The sequence below is a fragment of the Bos taurus genome, chromosome 8 (genome assembly GCF_002263795.3).
Source record: "Bos taurus isolate L1 Dominette 01449 registration number 42190680 breed Hereford chromosome 8, ARS-UCD2.0, whole genome shotgun sequence".
Classification (NCBI taxonomy): Eukaryota; Metazoa; Chordata; class Mammalia; order Artiodactyla; family Bovidae; genus Bos; species Bos taurus.
In genome coordinates, this window is record NC_037335.1 from 102,282,325 (window position 1) to 102,309,986 (window position 27,662).

The 27,662-nt window shown below is 39.4% G+C and overlaps 1 protein-coding gene across 4 annotated transcripts in view; it reads right to left on the reverse strand.

Moving 5' to 3' along the window:
• ZFP37 (ZFP37 zinc finger protein) overlaps positions 1-23,229 on the reverse strand; it is a 95,362-nt gene extending 72,133 nt beyond the window's left edge. The window contains exons 1-4 of one of the 4 annotated variants that reach the window (XM_003586435.6): positions 23,065-23,229; positions 17,662-17,788; positions 17,217-17,351; positions 6,569-9,152 (exon numbers count right to left, since the gene is read on the reverse strand). In XM_003586435.6, the coding sequence (XP_003586483.2) occupies positions 7,642-9,152; positions 17,217-17,351; positions 17,662-17,788; positions 23,065-23,196 (1,905 nt within the window). In that variant the 5' untranslated portion in view covers positions 23,197-23,229 and the 3' untranslated portion in view covers positions 6,569-7,641. Of the gene's footprint in view, positions 1-6,568; positions 9,153-17,216; positions 17,352-17,661; positions 17,789-23,064 lie in introns of those variants that run through there. The other 3 variants (XR_009495756.1, XR_009495753.1, XR_009495752.1) reach the window with 3 other exon arrangements.
• Between the last annotated feature and the right edge of the window lie 4,433 nt (positions 23,230-27,662).

Sequence of the window (27,662 nt, forward strand, 5' to 3'; positions counted from 1 at the left end):
GTTTATGATGGATCTCAAAATTGTGTCTTAAGTTGTCTTCAGGAACTCTGAAATATAGGAATGTTGTTGCCGTTAAGGCAACATAATTAAGTTATCTGTGTACAGTATTTTGAAGAAAGAAGAAATTGACTGTTTATTAATAAAGGAAATACCTTGTCTCCATGCACAAATAAAATTTAAGATCTCTGGTCCCTAAACTCAAAGACCAGCTCAGATAAGTACCTGTAAATACCATAATCCCATACACTGACATTTGAGGGAAAAGCCGTGGTGTGTGTGTGTGTTAAGTTGCTTCTGTCATCACTTTGCAATCCCATGGACTGTAGCTTGCCAGGCTCCTCTCCATGGGATTTTCCAGGCAAGAATATTAGAATGGTTTGCTATTTCCTTCTCCAAAAGTCATGGTAATCTATAGTAACTACAAAGCTATACTTAACCAATGAGACAAAACTCCTAAAACTGTTATCACTTCCTTATATAGTATCTGACAATGGCCTGATTCTTTTCATTACCACAAGATAAAGTTCCACTGGCACACCTTTCAATGCCACTGGTTCCTAGAACACCAAACAAATACCTGCTTACAAAGGGCTCATGCATGCAACTACTTATGAAAGAAAGAGTAAAGTGAACGACTCAAAATGACAAAGTAAAGGGCTAGGGCTAGGAAGTTGTTCAAAAAGAGTTCAGGGTTCTAAAGTTCTAAATTCAAGAGTGACCAAAAATACTTATTTGGTACCTACTATGTATCTGGTGAGAGTATACAGAAGCAATGCAGAAGTTTTCCTATTAAAAACACTGAAAGTAATAAATCTATCTACTATAAATATAGAAACATAAACTATACACAAGAGATAACAGAAAGTGTATAGGTATCATAAGTAATCATGCATAAATGGACATGATTACAACCCTATTGATGGCAGCAGTACATGTAGAGAAATATGGATCAATCAAAAACAAAGTGATGGTAACAGAACACAGAAAAAAACAGATGTTAGAGAGATGCAAAAAATGGTAGTCTGTTCCTATTCATACATAACCTGGAGGAGAAGAGATCAGCATCAAATATTAGCTAGATCTGTTTATCTCAGTAAGCAGGTGGAGTTTATTGTGGGGCTAGAACTAATAAGATAACAATATCTAAGACCTTCACAAATTTGCATCACACAATTAACTCCCTTTAGGATAATTTCACACTTGCCAAGTTGTATTAGTTTTTGCATCCACAGATTTAACAACCATATATCAAGTAGCATTTACTATAGAAAAAAGATCTGCATATAAGTGGACCTGTGCAGTCCAAATCTGCATTGTCCAAGCTGAGATATATATATATATATATATATATATATATGTATATATATCTCAGCCTTTTTTTTTTTTTACTACTAAGCTACTCCTATCCCAATACGATACTACACTAATTACTGTTGTTTTTTACATAAGTTTATCATGTAGATAAATTCTCTGTGAGTGTTCTTTACAGAAAATTTTGGGCAATTTTTTGTATTTTAAGTTTCAGATGAAGTTGAAAATAAATGTGATCACTCCATTCTTAAAAATCCTGTTAGGGGAGTGGGGTTGGAGGTTAAGAATTACACAACTATCCATGATGGAATAAAAGAAACTGGATTCACCCTCTTAGCTTAAAGAACTTAGAAACTGGACAAAAACATATAAAACAGTGGTTTTAAGACACTGAATAACAGTACAGAACCATGATACTTGAAAAATAGATCCAGTGAGCTCTACGATTGCCCCAGTCTGCATCCTGGAGGAAGACTTCAGGATAAATTCTCAGGGAAGAATATTTCAAAGAGAGCCCAGGGGTTCACTGACTTGAGGAGAAAGAGATCAGATAATAGGAAGGCCAAAGAGTTTACAATATTCAAACCAGATTACTCAACAGGAATGAGCTACACAACAACATATAAAAATAACATATGAAAAAGCAGAGTTTATGTCAGGAATGTAAGTTGGATTAATGTTTAAAAGTCAGGAAATAAAACTACTAAAAGCATAAAAGGAAAAACCATATGCCATAGATGTAGAAAAAAGCATTTGATAAAATTCAATATGCTTTCACGATAAGAAAGCAAAAAGAAACCTCTTAGACTAGGGATAAAAAGGATTTTTTCAAATTAATAAGGGATATCTTATTAACAGTGGCAGGTGGATTCAGTAGTTGTGGCGCATGGGCTTAGATGCTGTGCAGCATGTGGGATCTTCCCAGATCAGGGGTCAAACTTGTGTCTCCTGCATTAGCAGGCAGACTCTTTACCAGGGAGCCACCAGGGAAGCCCTTAAAAATAATAATAATAATTTTATTTATTATAAACTTTGTTTTAAATAACCCTACGTATTTTAAAGAAAATCCCATGGATGGAGGAGCTTGGTGGGCTGCAGTCCATGGGGTCACTACAAGTCGGACAGGACTGAGTGACTTCACTTTCACTTTTCACTTTCATGCATTGGAGAAAGAAATGGCAACCTACTCCAGTGTTCTTGCCTGGAGAATCCCAGGGACAGCGGAGCCTGGTGGACTGCCGTCTATAGGGTCGCACAGAGTCGGACACGACTGAAGCGACTTAGCAGCAGCACCAGCAGCAGCAGCAACAGGTTAGAATAGTCTTCTATATTTGCCATTTCTGATGTTCTTTAATGCTTCCTTGAAGAACCAAGTTTCCATCTGGTATTATTTCCCTTCAGTCTAAAGAAATTTATGGTATTTGGGGATAAATTCTCTTAATTCATTTATCTAAAATGTCATTATTTCACCTCCATTTTCTAAAGGATATATTTGCTGGCTATTGAATTCGAGGTTGAGGTTGAAGGTTTTTGTTTGTTTTTCTGCAGCATTTTAAGGATACTGATCCACTGTTGTCTTCTGGCCTCCACAGTTTTTGATGATAAGTCACCAATCATTAAAACTGTTTTTATCACATAAAATGTGTCATTTTCTTCTCTGGCTTTCAAGATTTTATTTCTATCTTCAAGTGTGTTTAGGATGTTTCTAATCATGGTTTTCTTCATTTTTATCCTATTAGGAGTTTGCCAAGATTCTCAAATCAGTATATCATTTACCAAGCTTGGGGAAATAACCATTATATCTTCAAATATTTAGTATGTCCCATTCTCTCCTCACTCTCCTTTTGGGAGTTCATCTACATAGATGTAAGACTTTTTTTTTTTTGGTCCCACAGGTCGCAGGTTAATGTCTTGTCATCATTTTTCTCTCACTTGTTTGATCATTTCTACGGATCTATTTCAAGGCAGTGACTCTTTTCCCTGTAATTTACATTTGGTACATTTATCTTGTGAATTTTAAATTTCAGACATTGTGTTTTCAGTTCTAGAATTTTATTTTGGTTTTTCTTTCATTTCCATTTCTTCCTTGAGTTAAAAAATCTTTATTCATTTGGAGCATATTTTATTTCATTAAGCATAGTTATAATATCTATAATAATATCCTCATTTGCTATTCCAATTTCTGGGTTGGTTGTTTTCTTGAAATGGGGTCACATTTTCCTAATCTGAATTTTCTTGTATCCTAGATATTGTGAGTGATAAATCATGACAATTCAGGATTTTGTATATTTCTTGGAGGAGTGTTAATGCTTTTATCAAGTAATTAACATTGTTGAACTCAAACTTTAAACTCTTTCTCTGCAGTAGCAGCGCAAAAGAAAGCTCAGTTCAAAAGACAAAAAGATAGTTGTGCCACCATGCATGGTTCATGGTCAGCCGGAGACTAGGGCAGTTTATTCACATAATCTGAGGTCCTCCCTCTTCGTGCCTCTTTTCTGGGATTCTCTCCTCATTTTCCAGTAGCTGAGGTTGCTATAAACTCAGTCTTGTGGTTTTTCATGTTAAAAAAAAAAAAAAAAAAAAGCCAACTGTGTGTTTTCTCTCAAGTTATCTTCCTCTGCCACATCAAATTCTATCTAATGAGGGTGTCATACTTTAATCAATTAATTGGCAATTGACTGCTTTATCCAACTTCTCTGTATTCTGTGATCACTATATTACACCTTAACTGTGTATCATAGAAGAGATTCCTGGAAGTATGAAGTGCAGTGTACACTGTCAGATTTACATTTAAATAGGTTGTACTAACTTGACTACGAAAAGCAGTGTATGAGAGATCTTTTTTTTTTTTTGCAAACCATTTGTCTCAGCCAAAAAAAAAAAGATTTTTTTTTCAAATGTCTAACTGGGAAAATGAAATCCTTTAAAAATAAAAATGAAAATTACCTCTTTACTATGCTCCTCCTCATCAGAGAGGATGCCCATACCCTTTTTCTCGGAGTATGTATTTCTGTCTTGCTTCTGACTTAAATAAATAAACTGCTTGTTTGTGTGCTCTCCCATTAGAAAGACAGAGAGAGAGAGAGAGAGAGAGATCTTGCTTTCTACCTCTCTTGCAAACCTGATTATTTAAAATTTTTGATTTAATGGAAAATTTTCTTACTTTTTCCTCTTCTGTATGTTCAGCATCTTTCTCTTTCCACACCTTCAGATTCTAAAACATGTATGTCTGGAAAGCTCTTTCATCATATATATATGACTTGCTTCTGCACTCTTCAAGACTGTGTCACCACTAAGTGAGATTGAGCTTACTCCATCACCACTACCATCAAATTTAAAACTGCATTCTCTTACAATTGCATTCCCCTTCTCTGTTTTGTCCTTTGCCATACCACTCGTCACCCTCTGTCATATTCTATATTTTGCTTACAGTTTGAACTGTATGGGTCCAATTATACATGCATATTTTTCAATAAATATATACAGTACTACACAATCCATGGTTGGTTGAGTTCTTGGATATGGCCCTTGGATATAGGGCCAACTATAGGACTTAAGCATTCTCAGATTTTGGTAACTGGCTGGTCCTGGAACCAATCCCCTGTGGGGCAACTATATTTAGATTTACTGCCTGTCTCCCACTCTAGAATTAAGCTGAGGACAAGATTTCTTTCCTTCTTTTTTTGTTGACTGCTATGTCCCTAAGATTTATAATAGTGCCCAGCAAATAATATACACGTGATCAAAAGTTCATGAAGAAATAACTGTTTTAAAACTGTTAATATAATAACTAACTCCACAGATATATGCCCTTCCTCTTCTTTATATTGAAGAAATATTTCAGGAACATTTAAAAATATTTTAAAATTTTACTTAAACAATTATTCAGATTAGTGATTCTCAAAGTGTGGTCCCCGACCAACATCATCTTCTGTAAACTTATTTAAAATGCAAATTCTCAGGCCAGATCACAAACTTACTGAGTCAGAAATTTTGTGGGTGGGGCCTGTTTCTAAAGTCTTTCTAGTAACAAGCCTTCCAGGCCATTGTGATGCACGCCCAACCAACCGTATCATTGATTTGGACTCACATCTGTATGTCTATTTTCTTTCACTGTTTGCCTCTAGTTGTTTTCAAATATTATTTCCTCATTCATTGATGCTAAATTTTAATTCATTTTTTACTGCACAGGACGAATTTCAGCATTCATTTTTAATGTTCAGGCACACTATACTCTTGGCCATCCCAGGTGTGGCACTATTGTGGGTTCTCCAAGAGATGTAAGAAAGTTAATCTGGTCATACATGCAACTGCTTTATTCTTCTAAAAAGTGAGATTTATTACAGCTCTAGACAGTGATGAATTCATTCTGTGTATAGTGCCAGATTTTCATTTGGTAATAAATTACTGATGGAAATGACTTTCAGATTTCATTGTCTTCACCTGAGAGTACGTAAGTTACTTGGTAATGAGTGCATAATATTCATGAGTTGATCTTTCAATACATGCATGTGTACATGTACACACACAAACACAAGTTCTATTTTAAATATTTATACCTTTCAATTCTCAAAAAAATGAGGTCAGTAGGCAGCTGCTGGGACCGGAAATATTTGCAAAGATAGCATTTAACCACATATTATTAAGGATCTATAATTATGCTAGAACAGTACTTATTTATTTGAAATATTTATTGAGAAGTATTGACCATGACTAGAGTCTTTCTTACCAACTCATGTTTATTCTGAGGAACAAATCAGGTAATGTAGTGAATGTGCTATGAAAAATGTAAAAGATGACATATATATCAAACATTATTCTTATCTTATATTACAAAACCATTTTTTGTCCTTATGTTACTGTTTTTAGTGTAACAACTTACATTTTAGAACAGTTCAGCTGTATTTTTAAATCTATAACTCATGAGGAAAATAGCAAAACAGGTTTCCTGTGCAAACCCAAATGCATTAACAGTACCTTCTAGAATGCATGCTTGAGAATACTCTGAGGCCAAGTCTAGATTCACTCAGAAAGAGTGCACTGATCTATTCACAAGGTCTGCTATTGGGCAAGAACAGGAAGTAGAGCCATTTGTTGCAGTACATTTGAAATCCCAGATTGAGGTATTTGTATAAAAGCACTTTGAATATGAGATAAAGTGGAGTGATTGTTCAGAAAACCCCTTTTATTCAGCTACAATCACAGTTCATCTTCAGTCTTTAAAATTATAGTAAATAAAAGAAACAGCTCCAAGTAATAGTTGTAATTTATTATTTTAATGAAAGAATATGTTTGATAAGAAAAGCCTTTGTGAATTCAATATCAAATTTAATACCATATGCTCATTTATGAATAAGCCTAGAAAGTTTTACTTAGTCAAATCACATCACAGAGTGGGTTCAGTGAAAATTTTCATTAGTGTTGATTTATACATATTAAAAGGATTTTAATTGTGAAAATAATATATGTACATGATTTTAAAATTTAAGCAGTATACAATAAAGAGGAGGTCTCTCTCCTATCCCAGACCTCATTCCTGTAGGCCTGTGCCCAAAGGCAACCCCTAAGTTTCTTCTGTATTTTTTCAAACCAATCTATTTACATAAAAAAACATGTATATACACATACACACATACATACATACACACAAATACATGTATACAAACATATTAATATATACATACACAGAGACAGACATGCAAACACACACACACCCTTTTGTACATAGATGGGAACAAACTATATACATAGTTGAGCAACCTGCTTATTTCACCCAACAATGTTATCTTTGATAGTATTCCCTTTTGGCACCTGCATGTCCTCAACTGATTTCTTTCATTTTCTCTTAATTTTGCATTAACATTTTTATATAAATAATAATCCTCTTATAAAGTTTTCTGATAATACAAAGACCTGTGTGATAGCATCAAAGATGAAGCTTATACCAACAGTCACAGACGTTTATACATGGCACTAAACAGATATGCAAACTTAATTCTCATACATGGTGCTTAAAGACACAACACTCAAGCCACTCAGGAATTGTCAGAATATGTAATCTGGTTCTCTAGTGTACTGGTTATTTATTAACAATTTTAAAAGCTTTATATTTCAGTCTGAATATATAGATCATTTATAACAATATTTTATACAAAAGGTTTAGTATCAAATTTAAACTCTCCATCCATTTCTTCTATGTGAAGATTCATTTTCAAATTCTCTCATCCATAACAAGGTGTGACTTCTTATTAAAGGCTTTCTAATATCCTTTAAGTTCAGAATACTTATAAGTTTAAATAAAACCTTTTGTTCAGATTTCCCACTCTAATTTCACTCATGAGATTTCCCTTCTGAATGAGTTTTCATATGTTTGGTAAGGGATGCATTTTGTTTGAAGGCTTTTCCACATTCATTACATTCATAAGGTTTCTCTCCAGTGTGGGATCTCTGATGTATTACAAGTTGTGACTTTGCATTGAAGGCTTTTCCACATTCATTACATTCATAGGGTTTCTCTCCTGTATGAGTTCTCTGATGTACAATGAGGTGTGACTTTTGGCTAAAAGCTTTCCCACATTCATTACATTCATAGGGTTTCTCCCCAGTATGAACTCTCTGATGTTGAGTAAGACCTTCAATTTGTTTGAAGGCCTTCCCACACTGATTGCATTCAAATGGACTTTCACCTGTATGAGTTCTCATATGGTAAGTAAGAGATGAGCTATGTCCAAAGGCTTTTCCACATTCATTACATTTATAGGGTTTCTCTTTAGTATGAGTTCTTTGATGTATAATGAGGTGTGACTTCTTGCTGAAAGCTTTCCCACATTCATTACATTCAAAGGGTTTCTCACCTGTATGAATTCTCATATGTTTAGTAAGGGATGAACTATACTTAAAGGCTTTTCCACATTCGTTACATTCATATGGTATTTCACCTGTATGTGTTCTCACATGTTCAGTAAGAGATGAGTTATACCTAAAAGACTTTCCACATTCCTTACATTCATAGGGCTTCTCACCTGTATGAGATCTCACATGTTGCATAAGGTTTGAGCTATGTCTGAAGGTTTTCCCACAGTCAGTACATTCATAGGGCTTTTCCCCAGTATGAACTCTCAGATGGTCAGTGAGAGCATGTTTATGACCATGGGCTTTGCCACACTGAACACACTCATATGGTTTTTCTCCAGTATGAGTTCTCTGGTGTACAACAAGGTGTGATTTTTGGCTAAAGGCTATCCCACATTCATTACATTCATATGGTTTTTCCCCTGTATGGATTCTCTGATGGTCAACAAGTCCTTGTTTATGGCTGAGAACCTTCCCACATTCATTACATTCATAGGGTTTCACTTTATTCTGGGTTTTTTCATGCTTAGTAAGAGATGAGCAATGGCTGGATGATTTCTCATGTTCTTCTCCAGTTTGAATTTTGTCCTGTTCAGTATATTTCTTGTCAGTTTGAGTTTTGTCAGGCCCATTAGATGAGCTATAGGTAGATGATTTCTCACATTTTTTTCCAATTTGATTTTTGTCTTTCTTTGTATCAGATAAGCTATGATTGAATGATTTCCTATGCTCTTTAGCTACATCAGATTTCTTTTCTGCACAGTTTCTGAGGTCAGCAGGTAAGTCTAAATTCTTTCCATGTGAATCAAATTTAAGAAGCTTTTTTTTTGAAGGAATATATTTTGTACTCACATTTTTTTTCTGCAATGAACTACGTTCGTGGCTCTTTTTCTTAGTCAGAGTTGTTTTCTTGAATGCAACTCCCCTAAGGATTTTGTTTTGAGATTTCTGGTGGTTCTTTAGCTGGTCATCATCTTGATGGACTTCTTCTAAAGTGAAATTCAATGAGACACTCTTGTGAATCTTTGCACTCTCATATTTTTGAATATAACTTATAGAGAAATGCCCTGTTGTGGGGTTGAATCTTTACTTGAGCCTATACCCTGATCCTGAGAAAGATTGACGGCAGGAGGAGAAGGGGATGACAGAGAATGAGATGGCTGGATAGCATCACCGAATCAACGGACATGAGTTTGAGCAAACTCCAAGAGATCGTGAAGGACAGAGAAGTCTGGCATGCTGCAATCCACGGGGTCACAAAGAGTCAGACATGACTTAGCAACTGAACAACAACAACAAAGTTTCCCAAAGTGAATGAAATATCGAGTGCAAATATTCCTGTCATTTTGGACTTGAGAGGGAAAGTGCTGTAGTAAAGACAGAAAAAGAAAACTGACAATGGTGATTAGAAAAAACTTTGACTGTTTATAAATATGACCTTGCAACCTGGGATAAAAGATGAAATAAACACAAAAAGCAGCAAATAAAAACGAGATGAAGCTAAAAGAGCTTGTAATTTTAGCTGACACTTTTTGAAGTCTCTCCTCTGCCCAAACTTCCCAGCATTAATAACTTCAAATTCATGCATAGTGCTTGTCTCCAACAGCCTATACTATATTCATCCAAATCTCCTTAGTCACAGTCAGGGACATCTGGCTCAAGCCAAGATGTCCAATTAGAGTATACCTTGTAAAAATTTGGACTCTAGTCAGTTTCCACTGGGTGATAAATTTTAAAATGATACTAGACAAGTATTATAAAGCCATATCCTTCCCATGTAAACTGAAAGTTCATCAGCACAAAGAATAAAGCATATATCCACAGAAAAGCACAGATGTAAGATCATGTGTTCTCAAAGAGATTGTTTACACAATCCCAATTCCTAATGGCTTTCCAGTACTGGCTCTAGTCCCTGGCTCAAGTACCATCCCTTAGGTTACAAAGGCCTTATAATAAATTCCTCCATTTACTTAGGATAGCACAAGTAAAATTTTGTTATTGCTCCCCAAAGAGCCAAAATAAGAGAAAATAAGTAAGCTCATCAAACAGTACTGAATATAGGTGTCTGAGGGATTAAGTAGAAAAGGATGTTCTACTGCTCCCACCTATGATTAATATAATAATGGCATTCCTGTACTAAAACACATCTGACTCTTATGTTAAAGTGTGTCTGACTCTTTGCAACGCTATGGACTGTAGCCCACCAGGCTCCTCTGTCCATGGGATTCTCCAGACAAGAGTACTGGACTGGGTTGCCATTCCCTCCTCCAGGGGTTCTTCCCGACCCAGGGACTGAACCTGTGTCATCTGCATTTCCTGCATTGCAGGCAGATTCTTTACCACTAAGCCACTGGGGAAGCTCCTTCTCTGAGTTACTTGATGCCTTTACCATATTATAAAATTCACAGTGATGAGACTGGCAAATAAACTTTATGACATTGGATTTGTAGTGTACACAAACACTTGTTTTCCAATAGTTTGCTATGGAGCACACCTTCCTGTCAGGTCACTCTAATTGCCAATTATAAATTTTAAGCTAATTCCCAACTCTAAGCAATTGCTCACGTTCTTTCCTCCATACACTATACAATTATACATTTTGAGCTATCTTCTCAACCCAGGCTTCTGTTCTCTGAGACCAAACTCAAACTGACAGATGTAAGCAGCAGTAATATGTTTTTAGTATATGATCCAACTTCTGGTTGAAAGCAACTGATTGGACAACAGTAAACATCAACCCTAGCTATCCAACAATTTTCCTAAGAACTTAGAGTTGAAGCTTGAAGACTTCTGTTAGCTAGATATGGACACTACATATGTAAAAACCAAACAACTTAGGATCTAGGACCACCATTTTGGGGGTGGCCTTTATCAACTATGGACATGGAAAAAACAGAAAAAGCTTCAGGATAGGAATTAAAGAGACTCAAAGGGAGAAACACATATAAGAGTCCCCATGATTTCAGGGAGAAAAAAGATAAAAAGTAAATAGTCATTTTAGTAGTGAAAGAACATTACATGGATAAAGTAAAAACTGGGTTCAAATAGAAAGGAGTTACGGTGTTTGAATATATGGCTGGGAAATATCATTGCTTTTATGGAGAATTTTTAAGAGATTCATTCCCATAGAGTAGATCAATTTTTATAAGTATACATAAAGTAGTGGTATAGATATAGTAGGAAGAACTGGAGTTGCCAGCTGCTTTTTCATTTAGGAAATTTTAAGTGATGCAAGCATCCTGAGAGAAAGAGTATAACAAGAACTTTTCTGTAGCATGACAAAGGCTGTATCTTCCAATGCCCAAAGATGCTGGGAGAGATGGAGGCAAATCGCCTTCTGGGAAGAAAGGGATCAAAACTCAGACCTTTCCTCTTGAGGTATAACATTATAAGAACCTCTTACAATGATGATTTGGCTGGTCCCAACTGACAGTTGAAAAAGATACACATCACCACAAGAGAAATTTACCATGGGGGAGGAGAGGAGACTCTTAACTAGTTAACTGGCATAATGGTAGGATAATACTAGGGGAGTCTGGTCTGGCAGAGCACATAATTAAGGCTATAAGCCTGTCCTGAATTTGAGACGGTAATTAAGACATAAATTTTAAGCTAAAATTACCGTAACTTCAGAAACCGAAGCATGGAACTCACTAGAACCAACAATCATTGGAGGGAACAGAAAACAGTCCTTCCTTGAAGAACCTCCAAGGATAATAGTAAGAACTTGAACCAAGAATAGAGTCACTACAGCAATGACAAAAGAGCACATATTAAATGACTTAGGAATATTTTTTAGTTGTAACACCAAGCATCAGCGAGAAAAGTAAAGATAGTCAAAACTGGAGCCATGAATGGAGGAATCAAAAACTATGAATTCTCTTCATTCGTCATTTGACAGACTGGTCCCTCCAGCCTTGAGAAATTCACGGAGTCTTGAAAATTCAGAGTTAGAAGAAACTTAAAAAGATATTATGGATATTCTGCTAATTTGGGGGCTATTCAGTTCAGTTCAGTTGCTCAGTCGTGTCTGACTCTTTGTGACCCCATGAAATGCGGCACGCCAGGCTTCCCTGTCCATCACCAACTCCCAGAACTTGCTCAAACTCATGTCTATTGAATCAGTGATGCCATCCAACCATCTCATCCTCTGTCTTCCCCTTCTCCTCCTGCCTTCAATCTTTCCCAGCATCAGGTCTTTTCTAATGAGTCAGTTCTTCCCATCAGGTGGCCAAAGTACTGGAGTTTCAGCTTCAGCATCAGTCCTTCCAATGAATATTCAGGATTGATTTCCTTTAGGATGGAATGGTTGGATCTCCCTGCAGTCCAAGGGACTCTCAAGAATCTTCTCTAACACTACATTCAAAAGCATCAATTCTTCGATGCTCAGCTTTCTTTATGGTCCAACTCTCACATTCATACATGACTACTGGAAAAAGCATACCTTTAACTATACAGACCTTTGTCGGTAAAGTGATGTCTCTGCTTTTTAATATACTGCCTAGGTTTGTCATAGCTTTTCTTCCAAGGAGCAAGCGTTGTTTAATTTCATGGTGGCAGTCACCATCTGCAGTGATTTTGGAGCCCAAGAAAATAAAACCTGTCACTGTTTCCATTGTTTCCCCATCTATTTGCCATGAAGTGATGGGACCAGATGTCATGATATTTACTAACTGAGCTATCAGGGAAGCCTGAAGTACTCTGCATAGAAGTTAAATAAGCAGGGTGACAATATACAGCCTTGACGGACTCCTTTCCCAATTTGGAACCAGGCCACTGTTCCATGTCTGGTTCTAACTGTTGCTTCCTGATCTGCATACAGATTTCTCAGGAGGCAGGTCAGGTGGTCTGGTATTCCCATCTCTTTCAGAATTTTCCAGTTTGTTGTGATCCATGCAGTCAAAGACTTTGGTGTAGTCAATAAAGCAAAAGTAGATGTTTTTCTGGAATTCTCTTGCTTTTTCCATGATCCAACAAATGTTGGCAATTTGATCTCTGTTCCTCTGCCTTTTCTAAATCCAGCTTGAACATCTGGAAGTTCTCATTTCATGTACTGTTGAAGCCTCTCTTGGATAATTTTCAGCATTACTTTGCTAGAGTGTGAGATGAGTGCAATTGTGCAGTAGTTTGAACATTCTTTAGAATTGCCTTTCTTTGGGAATGGAGAAGGCCTTTCTTGCCCTTCCTTTTTTGGGAGACTGTAGTGGTATATAATAACTGTATGTTTTAACGTTTGGTGGCAACATCTAAGATGAATTATTTTTCTAAAGGGGGGAAGTTAGGAAGTCTACCTAAGAATTGGAGCAATTTAGGAATGGGATAATATGAATCTGATTTGAGTGATGTCAGTCAGAATTGAGAGAAAAAAAAAAAAAACAGGAACTAAGGAAAGAATAGTAAAAGAGAGCACAGAGAGCAAAGTTTCATGGGAATTCCATGGTAGACAAGCCTAAAATTTGACACTGATAAAAACAGGGAAGGTGAGAGGAAGCTCTAATTTAGAAAGAAAGATAAAGCTTTCAATTTCTGATCATCTGAGAAAGAGCTATCCTGTAAGGAGGTAAAATATAAGACAAGGAATTAGAGCTTTGTCTGGACAAGATTCAGAAAGCTAAGATCATGGCATCTGGTCCCATCACTCCATGGCAAATAGATGGGGAAACAGTGGAAACAGTGAGAGACTTTATTTCTTTGGGTTCCAAAATCACTGCAGATGGTGACTGCAGCAATGAAATTAAGAGACACTTGCTCCTTGGAAGAAAAGTTAGACCAACCTAGGCAGCTTATTAAAAAGCAGAGATATTACTTTGCAGACAAAGGTCTGTCTAGTCAAAGCTATGGTTTTTCCAGTAGTCATGTATGGATGTGAGAGTTGAACTATAAAGAAAGCTGTGTGCTGAAGAATTGATGCTTTTGAACTGTGGTGTTGGACAAGACTCTTGAGAGTCCCTTAGACTGCAAGGAGATCCAACCAGTCCATCCTAAAGGAAATCAGTCCTGAATATTCATTGGAAGGACTGATGTTGAAGCTTAAACTCCAAAACTTTGGCCATCTAATGGGAAGAACTGACTCATTTGAAAAGACCCTGATGAGCTTGGAAAGACTGAAGACAGAAGGAGAAGGGGATGACAGAGGATGAGATGGTTGGATGGCATCACTGACTCGACGGACATGAGTTTGAGTAAGATCCGGGAGTTGGTGATGGACAGGGAAGCCTGGTATACTGCAGTCCATGGGGTCTCAAAGAGTTGGAAATGACTGAGCAACTGAATTGAACTTAACTGAACTGCAAGGGTTAGGGAGGAAATGGAAATAATGATGGTGGTATAGACCATGGGTCTAGAGCATTTCACAGAGAAAGTGGGGAAATGGAAAGTAATGAGGGGCAGGAGCATCACGCCAAGAGATTTGGAAAGAAGACAGATCTAAGAATGTCTAAATACCTAAGGAGAGAAAATTGATACTATGGGGTCTCAGAGTGTGGGTGAACAAAGGTGGAAAAGCTGAGGATATTAGGAAAAGGGGGATAATTTTTAAAAGCATTGCTTTAGAGAGGTAAAGTCTCCCCTCACAGCTCAGTCAGTAAAGAATCTGCCTGCAATGCAGAAGACCTGGTTTTGATTTCTGGGTCAGGAAGATCCCCTGGAGAAGGAAATGGCAACCTACTCCAGTATTCTTGTCTGGAGAATCCCATGGACAGAGGAGGCTTGCGGGCTGCAGTCCATGGGATTGCAAGAGTAAGCAGGAATGGGATTAGCTAAAAAAACAGTTAAAAGGGTTCACTGCTCTTTCTCAAAACTGAGCAATGGAAAGTCTAGATTAGGAAAGATGGCTATATATGGATGGGTCAGTTAGGCATCTGATTGTCTGGTGCCCAAGGTTTAGAGCTCTGTTTTTCACCATTTTTCCTAACATAACCCAAGTAGTGTAGCAGACTGCATTATTGTTCCTTGTAGATTACTCCTCCCAGCCCCACTGCATGACCATTTAATCCTCCCATTCCTATCCAGTTGAATTTGGGAGTGGAAAGGTGACCTGCTCTGACTAAAGAACCAATAAAATGTTAAGAAGAAAGAGATATCTACCACATGCAGTGATTTTTTAACTCATCATATGGTTCCATTCCTTCTTCTTTCCCTCTGTAATGAGATCAGAATTTGCCAAATAGGGACTGCGCTTTCAGTGTAGGTCACAAGATAATGTGGGAAAGGACTGCAGCTTGAGCAAGAAACAAAACTTTCTTTTTGTAGGCCACTAAGATTTGGGGAGGTGGGGGGGGTGCTCTTTCTTTAATGGGGCATAACTTAGCCTAAGTTGACTGATACAAGTGGTATAAGCAAATTCCCGTAAACCACACTGGCTCACAACTATAGTGAATCTCATATGAGGACTTCCCATGTGGGCAGGGTCACAGAAGGAAGACATATTAGAATCTCCAAGGTTAGAGAATCTTTGGACTCCTATTCCCGTGGGAGATTTTGATATTTTCCTACTGCTACTTCCCGGTTAATAAAGAAGGGTCTTTAAGACCCTTAAAACCTTTAAGAAGAATTTCAGAACAAATTTTCTTTGAAGAATTCCAAACCCAGGCACCTATGGTTAATTAATATACGACAAAGGAGGCAAGAATGTACAATGGAGAAAAGAGAGTCTTTTCAATAAGTGGTACTGGGGAAACTGGACAGATACATGTAAAAGAATGAATTTAGAACATCTTTAACACCACATACAAAAATAAACTCAAAATGGGAAGAAGACCACATACTATAAAACTCCTAGAGGAAAACACAGGCAGAACACTCTTTGACATACTGCAGTGATCTCTTTATGGACTTTCTCCTAGAGTAAAGATTGAAATAAAACCAAAAATATAAACAACTGGGACCAAATTAAAAGTTTTTGCACAGCAAAGGAAACCATAAATAAAACAAAAAAAACAACCTATGGAATAGGATACAATTTTTGCAAATGATGCGACTGACAAGGGCTTAATCTACAAAATATTCAGACAGCTCATATAGCTTGATATCAAAAAAACCAAACAACTCAATCAAGAAAATGGACAGAAGATCTAAATAGACATTTCTCCAAAGAATACATACAGGTGGCATATGAAAAGATCCTTAACATCACTAATTATTAGAGAAATTCAAATCAAAACCACAATGAGGTACCACCTCACACCAGTGAGAATGGCCATCATCAAAAAAAAATCTACAAATAACAAATACTACAGAGGATGCTGAGAAAAAGGAACCCTCCAACACTGTTAGTGGGAATGTAAATTGGTACAGCCATTATGGAAAACTATATGAAAGTTTCTTAAGAAACTAAAAATAGAGCTACCATGTGATCCCGCAGTCCCACTCCTGGGCATACATCTAGAGAAAGACGTAATGAGCAAAGATACATGCACCTCAATGTTCACTGCAACACTATTTACAACAGCCAAGACAGGGAAGCACCTAAATTTCCATCAGCAGATGAACAGACAAAGAAGACGTGGTATATTTATACAACAGAATTTTCATCCAATAAAAAGAATGAAATAATGCCATTTGTGGCGACACGGATGGACCTAGAGACGATCCCACTAAGTGAAGTGAACCAGACAGAGAAAGACAAGCATCACCTGATACTGCTTATATGTGGAATCCAAAAAAAAAAAAGATACAAATGAACTATACAAAACACAAACAGACCTAACAGACCAAAGAGAGAAAGGGGGGGGGTGCATAATTTAGGAATTTGGGATTAACATAAATATACTGCTATATATAATACAGAAAACCAACCAGGACCTACTGTGTAGCACAGGGAACTTTACTCAGTAATTTGTAATAACCTATAAGGGAAAAGAATCTTTAAAAAAAAGATAGATAGATAGATAGATAGATGATAACTGAATTGCTTTGCTGTATACCTGAAACTAACATGGTAAATCAACTATACTTCAGTAGAAAGAAAAGATATATATTTTTTTAAAGTAAATAACAAAAGTGTGGGAGAAAGAAAGAAATCCAAAGTTATCATCAAGAAACTAGGAACTTACTTCCATTGGCTCCTATTTCTTTGGTTCTTGCTATTTCACTCGAGCCACCTTGTCTGCTTCCTTTCCCCTTCCCTAGCCATGGCTCTTCTCCTTTTTCCAACTTGGATATCATGTCTGGTTTGAGAGCCTGATACCCTACTCATGAGAAAAGACAGAAATTGAGTGTTAGAACAACAAACATCCCAGAAATCAATCCCTAACATCTGAGTTTCAGAGCTTGTAAAGGATAAAAGAATACGTGGCTTCAGAAATTTCACAGTGCAATGCCCACAAACCCCATCTGAGTAGATCCTCCATTTTCAAGGCAGGATCACACGTATTCTGCTTAGTACCCAAAGGGATTACAACTCTTTGATTCATAAAAATCGAGGATAAACTTATCAAGGGCATCAGAGAGAAGGCATCACAGTAAGTATAGTTTGAATTACAAAGGAACTGTCCTTACCCATTGAGGCTAGGTTGCTGTAATTCTCCAGCATCACATCCTTGTACAGGCTTTTCTGAGCAGGATCTAGTTGCTCCCATTCCTTCCTGGTAAAGGCCATAGTCACATCATTGAATGTTACCGATCCCTGTAAAACAGCACATTCCTAGTTCAGTCTAATGTTATCCACATCAGTGAGAGATCTGGACAAGATAATAATTACTTGTTCCTACCGTGTCCATTCACTGTTTGTCATAAAGTTATTTTTTCACTCACTTTTGTTTTTGAGAGGCTAAAACCACATTAAGAAATGTCCCTATAATGGAATGAATGTGTCCCTCCAATTCATGATTGAAACCTTGCCCTCCAATGTGATGATATTAGGAGAGAGGGCCTTTGGGAGAAAATTAGAATTAGATGAGGTTATGAGAGAGGGTTTTCATGAGTGGGAATAGTGCCCTTATAAGAGTTATGAGAGAATGCGCTTCCTCTCTCTGCTCTTTCTGCCAAGTAAGGATCTAATGAGAGTCTGAAACCGGAAGACGGCCCTCACCAGATCCCAAAGTGCTCTCAGACATGTAGCCTCCAGCACTGTCAGAAATCAACTTCTGCTGTTATACGCCATTCAGTCGAAGGTACTTTGAAAAAACACCATATGATTATGAGACAGAAAGACAATTACAACAAACAAACATGTTAGAATCAGTCTTCATCTTTATAACTAAACACTATGGATATAGAGTTCTGAGGTAGAAGAATGGAGACCCTTGGTTTTTATGAGCAGTCAAAAAATCAATTATGTTTGGAAGCAAAAGTAAGATATTTAGGTATGTAAGGATTTGGAAAGTATATTACCTATGTACTTTAAAAATAAAGAGAAGAAGGGAGGGAGGTATAGGGAATGTGGTAGGAAAAGGAGAGAGAGAAGAGGAATAATTTTTTAAAGAAGGAAAATTGGATCAGAATAATTTTGAGATTGGGAAAGACTTAATAATATACAAGAGAGAACTATGAATAATAAAACCAGTAAAGTGTTTAGTTACATCCAAGTCATTTGATAAACTTTTGCTGGGAGCCGGTGAGGCATTCCACTCGTGACAAAGGTCATGAGGAAGGAGGCTCAGCATACGCAAAGGCGGGATCGAGCCTCAGGAGTCCCCCCGGATATTCTCGAGCATCTACCCGCCAAAAACCAGAGTCTGCCTACTTTATTGCTTTGTGCTCTCACCTCTGACTTTACTGGGGGCTGTCCCCCACCACCATCTCGCTCTCTCTGTCAAAGAGTTAACTTACAGCTCCAATTAATAAAGTTCCTGGGCAATTAGGAGTGTTTAAATCCAAACCCCTCAGATGGCTCTCTAACTCACCTGACAAGTTTACCCGGACTCCTACAGCTATGCATACGATTGTTTACAGTCTCCCAGCCTCGAGAGGCACGGGAAGCTTAAGATATTCAAATAGCTTAGAACCTCTCAGAGAGTTAGAAACTGTCAGAATAAACTAGTAAAGGATTTCATTGATGAGCCAATGCTTGTTGCCAAGTTTCCACATCCCCTGAATTGTATCCTTGAATGTGTATTAATTAATATAGTTGGTATGTAGAAAAAATAAGTAGTGGCCTTGGTGTTAGTAACTTTAGACCCTTAAGGTAATAAATTTTTCCTTTGTTGTAAACCCATTACACATCCGCCCTATAGGAATGCAATTTTATCTTCGGAAGATGGCGCCAAACCTTAAAATAATTACTCTTAGAGAAAATAAGTCTTTGTTGATAAGTCCTTGTCAAGAGTCATAAAATGTTAGTAGGCCTTCTGGCCAGAAGATGATGTAAATCACCTAAACCATTTGTATACAATAAATTTGCAGGAAAGAAACCCTGGTTTTTGATAAGGATCAAAAACTGCTGACTTTGCATCCCCTATTATCCTCTATGTGTAACTTAGGGTATAAAAGCCCCTGTTAAAAATAAAGCTACGGGCCTTGCTCACCAACGCTTGGTCTCCCCATGTCATTCTTCCCTTTAACTTCCAGCTGAGTCTCCATCTGGAGCGCGGAAGCCACCATGCTTACTAATTATGCCTGGGCTTCTAAGATCCGACCGGGGAGGCCTCAGCGTCTCCTCTCCTTCGGGAGAACGGAAGGACGCCTGCGGCCTACGTAAGTGGTGCAAACTTCTTGTCTTGAAGTTTTATTGGTCCCACGTAAACCAAGCTACTCAGCTTCTTTTCTCCACTGAATTTTCCTACTGAGCTATCCTCATTCTATTACTCTTTATATCTTTGATAAATAAATAAATAGTCGCCGACGCCGTCTCCCCTTCGAATACCCTGGATCAGCCGGGGCTGGACCCCCGCAAACTTTCTTGTGCAATTGTTATAAAAATATCCTTGGACTTCCCTGGTGGTCCTGTGGTAAAGAATCTGCCTGCCAATGCTGGGGACACAGGATTGATCCCTGATCCAGGAAGATTCATGCCACAGGACAACTAAGCCCATGTGCTCCAACTACCAAGCCCACGCTCTGGAGTCAGAGAGCCACAACTACTGAAACTCACATGCCCTAGAGCCCATGTTGCTCAAAAAGAAAAGCCACCTCAGTGAGAAGCCCATGCACCGAAACGAGAGAGTAGCCCCTAATCACTGCAACTAGAGAAAGCCTTCAAGCAGCCATGAAGACCCAGTGCAGCCAAAATAAATAAATTAACTTTTAAAAAATTTAATCCCTAAAATCAAGAGGTATGATGTAAGAAAAATAAGCATGCATACGATTGGTTGTGGGTGGGGAGAAGGAATTAAATAAAGCATGTTAAAGTTCTCCTCTTATTAGGTAGCTACTGTAGAATTTTGAAGCTAATAAATATGTATTCAAACATGTCTGTTTAACATTTAAAGATCATCCCCACTGCCATAAACCACCAATCAATTATCTGTGTGTGTCACCAATCTCTGAGCTCACAAACTTGCAGTCACTGATTCCTATAACTCCTGTCACTAATTGTTACTGGCTTCCCAATCACTGAGCCAGCATGGTCCTTCCTAATTCCAAAAGGACTGATCCCAGCAAACCTTCCAGTTACTAACAGCAACAGATCTCCACAGTTACTTGCCCTCATAAACACTCTGATCATATATTGCCACAGGTTCCTCAACTATTGATGCCAGTGGGACGTATCGATCTCCACCTAAGATATGACCCCCAAATACTATCAATCCCCAATCACTGACACCAACAGAACCCTCACACAGCCTTTACAGAAACCCTAACCACTGCCAATAAACTCCACTACACACACCCTTTCAGCTATTTCCTTCACCTGCTTGCTTTTTTAAATTTAATGTTTATTTATGTGTCTGCATCAGGTCTTGGTTGCAGCATGTGGGATCTAGTTCCCTGACCAGGATTGAACCCGGGGCCTCTGCATTGGAAGCATGGAGTTACAGCCACTGGACCACCAGGGAAGTCCCATCGCCTGCTTGCTTCAACCAAAACCTACTTGTCGCCTGAGGATTCTGCTCCCTTACAGTGTTCCCCAATAGAAGTTGTTTCCCCACCTCCCCCCAATCTTAGAGCCTTAAGATGAAGTAAATTACACTTTCAACTGTTTTTCATTCATCCTTCAAAACCGTATCTTGTTTAGAGTATCACCAGGCTTTAACCCATTAACATTCTGGTTCAATGATTCACTAGAAGGACTCACAGGGCTCAGTATATAGCTGTACTCATAGCTATGATTTAGAACAGCAAAGAATTCAAAGCAAAATAAGCTAAGGAAAAGGGGCATGATGTAAAGCACAGAGGAATACAGGAATAATTTTCTAAGAGTCCTCTCCCAGGAGAGGGCTTCCCTGGTGACTCAGACAGTAAACAATTTGCCTGCAACGGAGACCTGGGTTCGATCCCTGGGTCAGGAAGACCCACTGGAGGAGGAAATGGCAAGCCACTCCAGTATTCTTGCCTGGAGAATCCCCATGGACAGAGGAGCCTGGCGGGCTAAAGTCCATAGTGTCACAAAGAGTTGGACAGGACTGAAGTGACTTAGTACGCCTTTCTACTGTGTCATTCTCACTGACACACAAAGTTGTCTCAAAATTATTCATCTGAGGAAAATCCTCTCTTAATCTCATGTCCCATCCAATATCCATTTCTTTGCTCCCCTTATCAGCAAAACTCTTAAAGTTGTCTATACTTGCTGTCTCTATTTCATTACCTCCCATTCTTTAACTCTCCCACCAGATTTTACCCGTCATTCCACTCTAAGAGCTCTAATCAATCAAAATAACCATGGAACTACAACTTGCCAAAGTCAAATTCTCTGTAGTCATACTCTGGGGACTGAGTACTGCCATTGCTTTGAAAACCTTGATGCTTTTTTGACAACACATTTACAGTTTTCCTCCTACCTCAGTGGTTACCTCCTACTGCCTACCTCATTCTTCTTCTCCTCCTCCCCTCTCCCTCTCCTCCTCCTTCTTCTCCTCCACCAGAACTCAAAACATCAGACTGACCCAAAACTCTTTGAGTTTTTGCCCTTTTTTCTCCCCTGTCATTTCTTCCTAGATGATTTCATTCAATCTTATGACTTTAAATGCCATCTTTATGCTGATCCCTTTCAAATACGGATTCTTCAGTCTAAGTCTCTCCTAGAGACTATAAGTCTCTATAAGTCTCTAGATTTATATCTAACAATTTCTCAACATCTCTACTTGAACATGTATGTAATGGGCTTCTTGCCACTGCTCAAACAGAACTATGGCTTATCCACCCTGGCTCTTCTTTAAGCCATCAAATCAGGTCTTCTCCAACACAACCCTTTCTCAGGAAATGGAATCTACCAGTTCCAAAAAGCCTAGGTGTAAATTTTGAGTCTTCTTTTCCCTCTTGCTCCATATCATCAGTAAGTCCTATTGGCTCATCTCCAGGCATGTTCTAATTCTGATTTTTTATTTCACCTGTAAACCCCAATCATCATCTCTTACCTTTAACTACTGCAATAACTACTAACTCACCTGCCTGCACCTCTGCACACAGAGGGGAACAATTCCATCTCTAACAACCACAGAGACTGTAATTGCTGACTCCCGTAGACATTCCCATTTGCGACCCCTATAGTCCTCCCCAATCTCTGATACACCCCAAAGCCCTTATTTCTTATCCCCGCGGCCTTCCAAACTCTGACTGCGCAGGCCCCTGTCACCGCAGATCCCTCAAACAATGATTTCCTTAAACTGCACAGACAGCCCTCTAGCACTATCCCTTAGCTCCTGAGGATGCTAAGATCATCCTCCCGCCCGTGCAAAAGGCCCTTCAGCATCGACTCCAATTCCCAAATCACCTATTTCACAGACTACAGTAACCCTCCAGCCACTGATGCCCGATTAAACGACAGCTGACCACCAGACCACCCCGCCCCATCATCGCGCTCACCGCAGCGCTGCCCCCGGGCCCCGACACAGCCATCTCCGGAAAGCACTCGGCCTCTTCGGCTGTCCCTGCACTCCTCCTCCGGTCCACGGTCGCTGGCTTTGTCGGGAACTGGGCGCAGGCGGTGGCCGACATGGCGACCACCCGGAGAGCGGCCTCGGCGGGTCCGGCAGCTGCAATGGCGGTGCCCTTGAGTATGGGCTATGGGCGCGGCCATGTTGACTGAGGCTCTGCCGTACAGCGGAGAAGACGCGGTCGGGGAGGGGTCGGAGGTCGGAGGTCCGCTCCCGGGCTTGTTTAGCTCATCTGGCGGTGGTGAGATGCGAGCCGGCAGAAACCGGGCTCGCAGAGTGCTACTTGCAGAGTGCTTCAGTGTGCGTGACACCCCACTCCCGGTACTCAGAGGTTTCAATTCTTGAGGACAGAATTTGGAGTTGCTTTTCCCAGTCAATGCAGCCAGCTGCGGGGAAACAAGGAATTGCAGACTATCGCAGACTCCAGAGAGCCGGAATAATGAGAGAAACTGGAGGGAGAAAAAGGAAATGCCCAATCAGGCAGATGCCATAGATGTTTTATAGAGACAGAACGCTAATCTTGGAAATATATTTCATTTATGGTATGAGAGCAATGAGAAAAACTGACGCACCAAATTAAGTGAACACATCGCTCCTCAGTGAGAGCCAGAGTTCGATGGTGATGTTTCAGTCCAATATTGTAATCAAGCAATTGGAGTAGAAATAATTTCTCATTGTGCCGTTTCATGTACAAACATCACTAACAATTATGCCTTGAGCTTTTATAATGTATGCAGATTGGATTGCTTGGGTTTGCTAGGTAATGAGTAAACAATGGAGATTCAGACACAGCCTTTATTCACCCTCTTATGGAATTTACTATGGGGCAGGGGGTTGGTAAAATTATCCCAAATATTTTATTCTTTTTTCCAGAGTCAAACATAGCCTGTTTTGCACCTTCCACTTGCATGTGCTTTAAAAAAAAGAAAATCCAACCGAGTAAATTAGAATATCTAATTGACTTTATTAAGAGATTCATGAATGGGACAGCATTTCATTTAGCAGACAGAAACGCCATCTGAGGAGCTGTGCAGAATGGAGTATTTTTAAAGGTATAAAAGTGCTGGGACAGGGGAGTTAGGATTATTTCAAACGAGGTCACTTTCCTTTGAGGGAAAGAAGGGGATGTCCCCAGTCCCAGCAATGCCTTCCTAGTCTTCTGACATCAACTTAAGAGCAAATTATGTTGTAAATATTATGATGCCTAGAATTCTAGCATGGGTCCCATATCTCTGCTCCCTAGTGTTATCCCTTTGTGAGAACCCCTAACTTTCAGTGCAGGAGGAACCTATGGTTGCATAGAATATTACTCCCATGATTAGATCCCAAATCAGTTGACTTTAAGTTGATAAAAATGGAGATAATTGGAGGGAATAATACTCCCATGATTAGATCCCAAATCAGTTGACTTTTCAATTCAGTTGTTCAGTTGTGTCCAACTCTTTGTGACTCCATGGACTGCAGCACACCAGGCTTCCCTGTCCATTATCACCTTCCAGAGCTTGCTCAAACTCATGTTCATTGAGTTAGTGATGCCATCCAACATTTTAGCCTCTGTCTTCTACTCCTGCCTTCAATCTTTCCCAGCATCAGGGTCTTTTCCAGCGAGTCAGTTCTTCACATCAGGTAGCCAAAGTATTGGAGTTTCACCTTCAGCATCAGTCCTTCCAATGAATATTGGAAGAGAACCCCATGAACAGTTGACAAAAAATGGAGATAATCGTGGTAGGCCTAATTTAATCGACTGAACCCTTAAAAGTGGATGGACCCTTCTAATAGTCAGAAATTCCAAATATGATAAGGTCTGTGGATGGAGCTACATAATAAAGACCTAAAAGCCACATCTGAGAACTGATGTGGCTACTACTAGCACGACAGTAGGAAAAGGCAACCCACTCCAGTATTCTTACCTGGAAAACTCCATGGACAGAGGAGCCTGGTGGGCTACAGTCCATAAGCTCACAAAGAGTCAGACATGACTGAGCACAACAATAACTAGCAAGGAGTTATTCCTTGCTATGACTCCTACGACTGCAGAGTAAGTGATTTCTGCCAAAAACCTGAGGGAGCCTGGAAGCATGTATTTCTCTAGTGGAGCCTGAGATTAAGACACAATCACCCAATACCTGAATCTCAACTTTGTGTGCCCTTGATGGGAACCCAGCCATACCATGCTCAGACTTCTGACTTGCTGAAACTCAGATAATAAATTTGTGTTGTTTTAATCCAATAAAGTTAGTGATCATTTGGTCTGCAGCAGTAGAAAACTAAAGATTCAGCAAAAATTGAAGGGTAAATAGTAACTGAGATTCCTCTTCATCTACTGGAAACACAGCCCCTCCCTTTGTGTCCCAGATAGAGCATCTTTGAGCCTCACCATCTGAGTATGGCAATTCCTGCCCCTCAGCTGGTAAAGAATCCGCCTGCAATGCAGGAGACCTGGGTTCGATCCCTCGGTTGGAAAGATCCCCTGGAGAAGGAAAAGGCTACCCACTCTGGTATTCTGGCCTGGAGAATTCCATATACTGTATAGTCCGTGGGGTTGCAAAGAGTCAGACATGACTGAGCAACTTTCACTCCTCAGATAAAGTCCTGACTTTGTCCCTAGAGCACAATCCTAAGGGGTCCACTAATTATGTTTTTAAAAAAAAGCTCTCTGCTTTCTGTCTCCTCCCAGCTAGTTATAAAAGGAGACAGGCAGGTCAGTTTCTCCAGGCTTTGCTTGAACATTAGTGTTTCCTCACAAATACAAACAAATTCCAACATATCTCTAAACAAAAGGCTGTTCTCAACTGTAACAACTCTGAAAGCCCTTGATTCTGAGTAATTGTCTAATTATCCTCATAGAGCCCTTGCAGGGAGGCAATATTCAGAGACAGAACTGGGTGGAAAAGTATAGGCAAGGCAGGGTATGGATATTCTCTGCACTGAAGAGGAGGAAGGGAAGCAAAGAAGAGAGGAGAGAAATGAAGAATGAAGGAGTTTGGTAAGAATAGATCGTGGAGTGGGGACCAGGAACATTTCAATTTACCCAAGAAGTTCCATCCTTTCTCTACATGGAAGAGTCAGTCAGTTTCCTAGTTCAGGATATAACAGTAAAAGAGTGGATGTTTGGGGAGGGGCGGGGGCTATGTTAGTGGCATGCTGGATTTTAGTTCCCCAACCAGGGATTGAGTGCATGCGCCCCACAGTAGAAGCACAGAGTTGCCGGGAGCCGGTGAGGCATTCCACTCGTGACAAAGGTCATGAGGAAGGAGGCTCGGCATACGCAAAGGCGGGATCGAGCCTCAGGAGTCCCCCCGGATATTCTCGAGCATCTACCCCCCCAAAAACCAGAGTCTGCCTACTTTATTGCTTTGTGCTCTCACCTCTGACTTTACTGGGGGCTGTCCCCCACCACCATCTCGCTCTCTCTGTCAAAGAGTTAACTTACAGCTCCAATTAATAAAGTTCCTGGGCAATCAGGAGTGTTTAAATCCAAACCCCTCAGATGGCTCTCTAACTCGCCTGACAAGTTTACCCGGACTCCTGCAGCTATGCATACGATTGTTTACAGTCTCCCAGCCTCCAGAGGCACGGGAAGCTTAAGATATTCAAATAGCTTAGAACCTCTCAGAGAGTTAGAAACTGTCAGAATAAACTAGTAAAGGATTTCATTGATGAGCCAATGCTTGTTGCCAAGTTTTCACATCCCCTGAATTGTATCCTTGAATATGTATTAATTAATAGTTGGTATGTAGAAAAAATAAGTAGTGGCCTTGGTGTTAGTAACTTTAGACCCTTAAGGTAATAAATTCTTTCCTTTGTTGTAAACCCATTACACATCCGCCCTATAGGAATGCAATTTTATCTTCGGAAGATGGCGCCAAACCTTAAAATAATTACTCTTAGAGAAAATAAGTCTTTGTTGATAAGTCCTTGTCAAGAGTCATAAAATGTTAATAGGCCTTCTGGCCAGAAGATGATATAAATCACCTAAACCATTTGTATACGATAAATTTGCAGGAAAGAAGACTTTGCATCCCCTATTATCCTCTATGTGTAACTTAGGGTATAAAAACCCCTGTTGAAAATAAAGCTACGGGCCTTGCTCACCAACGCTTGGTCTCCCCATGTCATTCTTCCCTTTAACTTCCAGCTGAGTCTCCATCTGGAGCGCGGAACCCACCACGCTTACTAATTATGCCTGGGCTTCTAAGACCCACTCAAGAAGGTGTCTAGGGTGGGGCACCTTCCGCTATTTGAGAGGGCGCCTGCGGCCTACGTAAGTGGTGCAAACTTCTTGTCTTGAAGTTTTATTGGTCTCCTGCGTAAACCAAGCTACTCAGCCTCTTTTCTCCACTGAATTTTCCTACTGAGCTATCCTCATTCTATTACTCTTTATATCTCTAATTAGCATATAAATAGTCGCCTAGACCGTCTCTCCTTCGAATACCCTGGATCAGCCGGGGCTGGACCTTGGCACAGAGTCTTATCCATGGGACCACCAGGAGAGTCCAAAAGAGTCAATGTTAAATGTGAATCAAC